General features: G+C 56.1%; 1 protein-coding gene across 1 annotated transcript in view; it reads left to right on the top strand.

Moving 5' to 3' along the window:
• The first annotated feature begins 19 nt into the window (after window positions 1-19).
• NADSYN1 (NAD synthetase 1) overlaps window positions 20-8889 on the top strand; it is a 37812-nt gene continuing 28942 nt past the window's right edge. Inside the window, 3 exon segments of the mRNA XM_025451811.3 lie at window positions 20-177; window positions 2849-2909; window positions 5536-5652. Coding sequence (XP_025307596.3) covers window positions 93-177; window positions 2849-2909; window positions 5536-5652 — 263 coding nt within the window. The 5' untranslated portion in view covers window positions 20-92.

The following is an 8889-nucleotide window of genomic DNA, read 5'->3' as shown; positions in this document are numbered from 1 at the left end:
GGGCGGGGGCGGGGCCTGCCGCCGCGGCTCTGCGGCCCGGACCCGGCGGACCCGCGCGGCGACCCGGAAGGGCCCGAGCTGCCGCCGCCGCGATGGGCCGGAAGGTGACGGTGGCCGCCTGCGCGCTCAACCAGTGGGCCCTGGACTTCCAGGGCAATCTGCAGCGGATCTTAAAGAGTGAGTCTGGGGCGGCGAGGTGGGGGCAGTGGTCGGACGGGGTGGGACGGGGCAGGGGGTCGGGCGGGGGGACGGGGGTGCAAGGGGGACGGGGTGTGGGGGAGCGGGGGTGCAAGGGGGACGGGGTGCAAGGGGGACGGGTGCAGGGGGGACGGGGTGCAAGGGGGACGGGGTGTGGGGGAGTGGGGGTGCAAGGGGGACGGGGTGCAAGGGGGACGGGTGCAGGGGGGACGGGGTGCAAGAGGGACGGGGTGTGGGGGAGCGGGGGTGCAAGGGGGACGGGGTGCAAGGGGGGACGGGGTGTGGGGGAGCAGGGGTGCAAGGGGGACGGATCCAAGGGGGACGGGGTGTAGGGGGGACGGGGTGTAAGGGGGATGGGGTGTAGGGGGGATGGGGTGTAGGGGAGCGAGGGTGCAAGGGGGCCGGGGTGTAGGGGAGCGAGGGTTGGGACGGGATGCAAGGGGGACAGGGTGCAAGGCGGACGGGGTGTAGGGGAGCGGGGGTGCAAGGGGGATGGGGTGCAGGGGAGCGAGGGTTGGGGGGACGGGGTGCAAGGGGGACGGGGTGTAGGGGAGCGAGGGTTGAGGGGACAGGTGCAAGGGGGATGGGGTGTAGGGGAGCAGGGGTGCAAGGGGGACTGGGTGTAGGGGAGTGGGGGTGCAAGGGGGACGGGGTGTAGGGGAGCGAGGGTGCAACGGGGACGGGGTGTAGGGGAGCGAGGGTTGGGGGGATGGGGTGCAAGGAGGACGGGGTGTAGGGGAGCTTGGGACGGGGTGCAGGGGGACGGGGTGTAGGAGCGAGGGTGGGGGGATGGGTGCAAGGGGGCGGGGTATAAGGGAGCAAGGGTCCAGGGGATGGGGTATAGGGGAGCGAGGGTTGGGGGATGGGGTGCAAGGGGGACAGGGTGTAGGGGAGCGAGGGTTGAAGTACAGGATGCAAGGGGGGACTTGCATCCGGTACTGTTCAAGGGGAGGGGTTGTGCGGGGGACTACGGAGGGGGGCAGGTGAAGGTCCTTGTGATTCACACACTTACCTGCTCTATGGAAAGTCACAGCCCTGGGTTTGGAGACAAATAAGATGATGCATAATGACCACTCCCTGCCCCCTCAAGTGCTCAGGGCCCCTCCTGATTGCCTGGTGAGGACACTGGAGGTAGGACAAGGATGCTGCAGAGACAGAGATGGAGGTGAGAGGCTGAGGCTTACCTGTCTTCAGATGCCCTTGGGGTCCAGTGTGGCTTAGCTAGCGCTGAGCTGCCTGAGAGTTGCTGAGTTGCCCTGTTTAGAGGCGCTTAAGGGGAGGGTTGGCCAGCCACTGGCGAGGAGGTTGTGAAGAAGTGTCCCACGAAAGGTGGTCTTGTGACCAGACAGAGAACTGGTTCCTAATGCAGGTTCGGCAGCTTGCCATCAACACTTGAGAGACACATGATGAGGGGTAAGGAAAGGTGGCTCTATTCAGGAACCAGGCAACCAGAGAAGATGGTGGACTGACCTGTCAAAGGCCATCTTCCCCGGTGGGGGGGGGGGGGGGGGCAAGTTTTCAAAGAGGAAGTTGCAGGAAGAGGGAGGGTGGCCTTATGCAGGAGCAGCAGGTTTCCAGGCAGGAGGCAGTGGGGCAGGAGGCTGTCGGATGTGACCCTGAGCACACTCAATGGTGCGTCCCCCCAGCTGTTTTCAGATGTAGTGAGGCTCATCTGGGAGAGTTTGGTCCTTCAGTCCTCAACGCCAGTGGTCTGCAGATCTTGGGGAAAGTAGGTTTGTTCTGCTACAGATCCAGGGATTTAGGTCAGCAAGCAAGGAGCGTGTGAGCTTGAAGCAAGTCAGACTTTAAGACAGTGGGAGTGCTGTTAATAGCATCTGTTGCCTAGAGAAAGGCCTGATGGGGAGAAGCCGGCCCCAAGAGGGAAGCAGAGTAAGGGGTGAGCCTGCAAGCTTAGAGACTAGGGTGAGGTTCTAGCGGAACCACCATATAGTGAGCCTTGGCACCAGCTCATCTGTAAGCATGAAAGACCTGACTACTTATACCTCCAGCTACAGCGGGGCTGTCCTGGGCAACCCTGCAGGTGTGCTCACCCCAGGCCATCTTGTTCGGAGCTGCTCCCCGCAAGAGGGTTTGCTAAAAGCAGGAAGAACAGGATGATGCAGGGGAGGGCATGTGCCCCAGACCTCCAACCTCTTTTTTTTGTGACATAAACCTGCTTTCATCTCATCAGAGCGCAAAGTGTATGTAGTTAGAGCGAAGGCGGTCAGTGGCCAGAGCTCGGTCTCCATTCGGGTGGCCTCTTCTCTGCAGATGCACACTGGGGCACTGCTGGCCCAAACCAGAGGTCGCTGGTGCCACTGAAGGCTGTGGTCCTCTGAGTCCTGCTTTCTCTCTGCACTTGTTCTTTCACATCTGCCTGTTAATGAACTACCAGGGTGTGGCTTCCTCCTCCTGCCCGTGCTAAGGGTCAGCCCTGCAGGCTCTGTGTCTTATTGCCTGCAGGGTAAGCAGGGCCTGTGGGAGTGCCTGTCCTTGGCTGCATGGGGTCAGGGAGACCACTGAGTGCTTTTGTTTGTGGTTTAGCTTTTTATCACACCTATTACAGCAGTGTTTTATCTGCCTTTGACTATGTTATAGATGCTGAAATTGCTCTCTGTCTCTCTCTCCCTCCCTCCCCCTGGACCTGTAGGTATTGAAATTGCCAAACGCAAAGGAGCAAGATACAGGCTGGGACCAGAACTGGAAATATGGTGAGAGCAGAACGCACAGACCCCGCAGGGAAGGCAGGTGGAGGGATCCGTGTCAGCTCCCCACCATGGAAAGGCAGGGAAGGGGGTCGGTATGGAGAGGTGCGGATGTGCAGGACTGTTGAGGGGCATCAGAAGCCCCTGTGTGGGCCTGCTTTATGCCTCTGAGCGAGAGTGCCCAGCCAGGCTGGGCAAGCCTGGAGTCCCGTGTTGGGTCACTAAAGTTGCCGAGACTTGCCAGCCGGGGCTGACGTCAAAGCCGTTCTGCTGGCTACCACCCTCCCCAGGTCCTCCCTTTCATGTTTGGCCCACAGCAGGTCTCTCTGGTTGTGGCCTCTCCCCACTCTGCCTTTTCACAATGATAGGGAAGCCAGTTCCTCCTTGTCCCTTATTCAGAATTAAGCAAGAGGCCACCACAGGCAAGTCCCTTACAAGCTATGATTCTTTTGTCACACGTGTCAGCTGCCCTCTGTGCCCTTCTGGGTCCCCATGTGTGCACAGTCCTGGTCATTGGTGGAATCAGAAGTCCCTCCTCAGGCTGTGATCCTGCCTCAGTTTCTGGGCTTCATGTAGACAGAATGTCTCCTCCCAGTGGTCCTCGAGGCTACTCCTGTCATTTTCTTCACTAGCTAGACTTCTGTTCTTGGAATCCTGACTTTTCTTGGGCTGTGTCTCCTGTAATTCCAACAGCATTTGTCCCCTCACTTAAACTGGTCTTCAAGACACTCCTCGGCTAGCTGCCAGGGCCCTGGGGTGTCTCAGTGATCTCTACCATCAACAGCCCAGTCCCCCTGGCATAATCGCTGCTCAGGCACCTCTAGGTTAGGTCTTTGCTCCTTGTCCTGTTCTCTCCCCACACCTGGCCCCCAAATCCGGACCAGTCACTTTAGCTACAGGATCCCAGGATGGTACTTTTGTATCTGTTGATAATCTAAGGAGGAGGCTCACATTTATTATTGGTGACTGTTTGCAGAGAGGAAGCTGGGGCAGGAGGGAGCCGGGCCCATTCGCTGAGCACACCTACTCCCTGTCTCTGGCGGCCAGGTCTCCAGCTCACACCCCAGAGGGGGCACTTGGAAAGGGAATGAGAGGCCAGTGCCACCGGGGATCTAGAGGTCCTTTGCTAGAAAGCCTGGCTGTGTCCTTTGAGCCAGTTCTGTAGACTTTGCAGATGGAAGGCTGCTACCTAAAATGGGCCGGGGGCACTTACAGTCCCTGTTACAAAATGCCCCTCCAGTTGTTGGCCAGCCAAGGGAGCAAGGTGTCAGCTGATGGCCAGATGTCAGGCATGGGACATGTGGCATCCATTGCCATTAGGTATCGTGGGTGGACTGGGAGCTGCCAGGGCATAAAACCTCCAGAACAAGACTCTCAAGACTCTGCCCGTTGGAGAGGAAAGGCTAGCCCAGGTCTTGAGCCCTCAAGGGCGCATCTCCTTGACCTCCTTTGCATCTGAGAACCTGGGCTTTCCTTCTCAGAACTGAAGGCTGAGAGTCATGCTTTCCAGACATTAAACATGCAAATGCCAATTGGGGGTGGGGGGCGGTGGTGCTCTATGTCCGTGTGCACAAAGTTTGCTCAGGACTTGCAGCATTGCTCCTAGGCCGCCGCACAGGAGGAAGGGAACATTTTTGAAGATTTAGAAGTAGTTTACAGTCACTGTGCGTTGTTCCTGGCACACCTGTGCCTGCAGACTGCTGGCAAGCTCGTCTTCACACTTTACAACATCCCAGAGCACTGTATGAGTTTTCTGGGGCTGCTATAACACAATTCCACAAGCTCAGTGGTTTCAAACCGGTGGAATTAACTCACAGTTCAGGAGTCCAGAAGCCCAAAATCAGGGTGTGGGCAGTGCCCTGCTTCCTCCAAAAGCTCCAGGGGAGGATCCATCCTGCCTCCTCCAGTTATCTCTCCCAGTCCCTCTTCCTGTGGCCACATCCCTCTGTGATCTCCCTCTTCACACGCCCCCTCACTGGGTCTTCTCATCCTTCTGTTAGATTCAGGACCTGCCCTCATCATTTGGGCTCATTTCCTCTTTAGATCCTTAATTCCCTATGTAAAGAAAGACCCTTTGCCCAAATATGGTCATATTCATGCATTCTGGGGGTTGGGATGTAGACACACATTTTGGGAGGACACCATCCTGCCTGCTCCCAGCACAAGCATGTGTAGCAAGAACTAAGAGTCGCTCTGTGAGTGGTAATGGAGTGATATTAATGATCATCCTTGCCTGAGGAATGCAGTCTGTGGGTCTAGTTTTGCAGATCTATGTGATTTTGGCTCCATTAAAAGTTTAAAAAAAATCCACAGCCAGACACACAGACAAGAGAGAATTTTTCATAGTAACTGAAAGCTTGGAGAAAGAGCCTGGGGCTGGGGGTTTCTTAATTTCCAGGGAAATGCATCCTCTTCTGTAACAGTGATCCTAACTCTGGTTGCGTGGTGAAATCACCCAGGAAGTTTTGAAAAGACACCAGTGCCTGGTTGCACCCCTGCACATTCTGACCCCATTAGCTCATCGGCCCCTGCTGACCCTCCCCAGGGCTCCTCTCCTCCCCAACTCTGATGTGTCTCTGGGGTTCCCCTAGTACGTATCCAGGGCTCACCTGTCTGCTCCCTTCCTCTGCAGTGGCTATGGATGTTGGGATCATTATTATGAGTCGGACACCCTCTTGCACTCGCTCCAAGTCCTGGCTGCCCTTCTTGAATCTCCAGTCACTCAGGATATCATCTGTGATGTGGGAATGTAAGTGCCAACGCAGGCATTGGGAAGGCAAGCTCAGAAGATAAGGCTCGAGTGTGAGCTCTCTGGTACCATCTGACCCTCAGGGACCTGGAATCCGCACATTCCAAATAGGAAAGACCTGATGTTGAAAGCGGATTTTGTACCCCACCCCCCACCCCCACCAGCCTGTAGACCCTTGAGTCTCCATGGAGAGGCAGCTCTGGGACACAGTTTTTGCAGGTTCCCCCAGAAGCTTCTGCATGTGTGGGAGCACACTGCACAGGTGGGAGGGCAGTGTTCACCTTGTCACACAGATGGCACTTTCTTCCCTTAATGCTAACTCCTGGGACCATATGGTTCTGGATGGTACAGCTTCCACAGGTGCAGGTATATACAGCTTGAGTAAGTGGGGAGGGTATCCACAGGAGCAGGTATATCTGGTGTGGGTATGTAGGGGATGGGGTCCCCAGGTGCAGGTGTATATGGTGCACGTATGTAGGGGGCAGGTCCCCAGGCATAGGTGTATACAGTGCAGTTACACAGGGGGCAGGTCCCCAGCCACAAGTATGTACAGTGCAGGTATGTAGGGGTCAGGTCCCAGACGCACGTGTATATACTGCAGGTGTGTACAGTGCAGATACATAGGGGGCAGGTCCTCAGGCACAAGTATGTATGGTACAGATACATGGGGGGCAGGTCCCCAGGTGCAGGTGTGTACAGTGCAGGTACATAGGGGGTATGTCCCCAGGCACAGGTGTGTATAGTGCAGGTACATAGGGGGCAGGTCTCCAGGTATAGGTGCGTATAGTGCAGGTAAACTAGGGGGAGGGTCCACAGGCGCACATGTGTATAGTGCAGGTACATAGAGGCAGGTCCCTAGGTGCAGGTGTGTACAGTGCAGGTACTTAGGGACAGGTCCCCAAGGGCAGATGTGTATGGTACAGGGATGTAGGGCCAGGTCCCTAGACACAGGTGTGTGTGGTGCAGATGTATACAGTGCAGGTACATAGGGGGGCAGATCCCCAGGCGCAGGTGTGTATAGTGCAAGTGGGTACAATGCAGGTACGTAGGGGCAGGTCCCCAGGTGCAGGTGTGTATAGTGCAGGTACATCTGGGGCAGGTCCCCAAGGACAAGTATGTACGGTGCATGTATGTAGGGACAGGTCCCCAAGGGCAGGTGTGTACAGTACAGGTACATAGGGAGCAGGTCCCCAGGCACAGATGTGTACAGTGCAGGTACATAGGGGCAGATCCCCAGGTGCAGGTGTGTATAGTGCAAGCACATAGAGGCTGGTCCCCAGGGGCAGGTGTGTATGGTGCAGGTATATAGGGACAGGTCCCCAGGCACGGGTGTGTATACTGTAGGTACCTAGGGGGCAGGTCCCCAAGGGCAGGTATGTACAGTGGAGGTACGTAGGGGTAGGTCCCCAGGTGTAGGTGTGTACGGTGCAGGTACATAGGGACAGGTCCCCAAGGGCAGGTGTGTATGGTGCAGGTATGTAGAGACAGGTCCCCAGGCGTAGCCCCTGGGTGGGGTTCCATCACTGCTCCTGTGCGTCTGTGCCATCCCTACAGAGTGACAGCGCATCAGTGGGCTTGTGTATGTTTCCTGTTTGTGTCTTCAGGTCAATTCTACCTGGTGGGAATAGAGCCAGGTGTGCCTTCTCTACCTTAGCACGGCCTTGCGTGGGCCCAGCCCTCTTTCCCACCTCACTGTGACTTGCGTTGATTGGGGCCTCATTCAACAGCACACATACGGGATTTTTAACCCACTTTGTTCACGTTTATCGTGATTCTGACATGTTTCCATCCTATTGCTGCTGTGAGAAATTATTACAAATGTAAGGCACGAAAACACCACCAATTTTTTGTCTTATATTTCTGCACATCAGACGTGAAAACTGGGTCAGCCAGGCTGGCTCCTGGAAGTTCTTGGGGGGATCCCGCTTCAAGAGGCTCCTGCATCCCTCGACCTGTCACCCACCTTCAGAGCCAGCAGTGCTCCCCTGCAGTTCCGCTCCACACTCTTGGCTCCTGCTCTGACCCCCTCTTCCCACATGGAAGACCTTGTGATTACATTGGGCGTCCCCAGGTCGCCCAGGATAATGTCCCTGTCTCAGGGTCTGTAACTCAGTTATCACATCTGCAAAGCCCCTCTTGCCATGTGAGGTAATATATTCACAGGCTCCAGGGGTTAGGACGTGGATGTCCCTGGGCGTCCTGGTGTAGCCACCACGGCCGCTCATTCCGGCTCTTGTCCTCCCCTGCTTCCTTTCTGTGCTCTGCGTTCTTCTCTTGGCTTGGAGTTTATAATCCTATTTTTAAAAATATTTATTTATTTTAGAGAGAGAGAGAGAGCAGGGAAGGGGCAGAGGGAGAGAGAGAAGCAGATGCCTCCCTGAGCGGGGAGGCCGATGTGGGGCCCAGTCTCACAACCCCAGGATTGTTTCCCAAGCTGAAATCAAGAGTCAGGCACTCAACGTTCTGAGCCACCCAGGCGCCCCTATAATCCTATTTTTATTTTTCTACTTCTCACTCTTAGAATGTAAACAACCTGGGGCAGCCCAGGTGGCTCAGTGGTTTAGCACCGCCTTCAGCCCAGGGCCTGGTCCTGGAGACCCAGGATCAAGTCCCACGTCAGGCTCCCTGCCTGGAGGCTGCTTCTCCCTCTGCTTGTGTCTCTGCCCCTCTCTCTCTCTCTCTCTGTCTCTGTCTCATGAATAAATAAATAAAATCTAAAAAAAAAAAAAAAAAAAAAAGAATGTAAACAGTCATATTTATAAAGGTATTTTGTTTTCAAATCTAGCATTTATGTGGACCTCTAAGCTTCTGAATGAAACAGCAATTATGTCATGATGTCCTTGGTACCTGCCCAGCTCTGCCCTGGCAGAGGGCCTGGCTTCCTGCAGACGGGGGGACACGTGAAGTACCATGTGGGAGGGGTCCAGACACAGTGCTGGACTAATGTATTCAGCTCCCCCGCCCCACCCCCAGCCCCAAGACCTGCCTCCTAGAAGGGGTGCGGGTCACAGGTCAGGAGGCGCTCTGAAGGGGAACCTGGAACCAGCACAGGGGCTGGTGCTAGAGGTCACTGGGGATGGAGAGGTGATACAGTGACGGGGCTGTGTGCAGAGGCAGGGGCGGCCCCTGCGAGGTATGAGAATGGTGCAGGAGGAAAGGAAGAGCCCTGAGAGGGAGCGATTGCGCTCCATTTACAAGGGTCTCTCCTGTTTAGAACTTATATCATGGCGGAGGCCC

Source organism: Canis lupus, chromosome 18 (genome assembly GCF_003254725.2).
Source record: "Canis lupus dingo isolate Sandy chromosome 18, ASM325472v2, whole genome shotgun sequence".
In the NCBI taxonomy this organism is placed as follows: Eukaryota; Metazoa; Chordata; class Mammalia; order Carnivora; family Canidae; genus Canis; species Canis lupus.
Note: the sequence above shows the minus strand (reverse complement) of the source record. Positions and strands in the feature narration are given on the sequence as shown.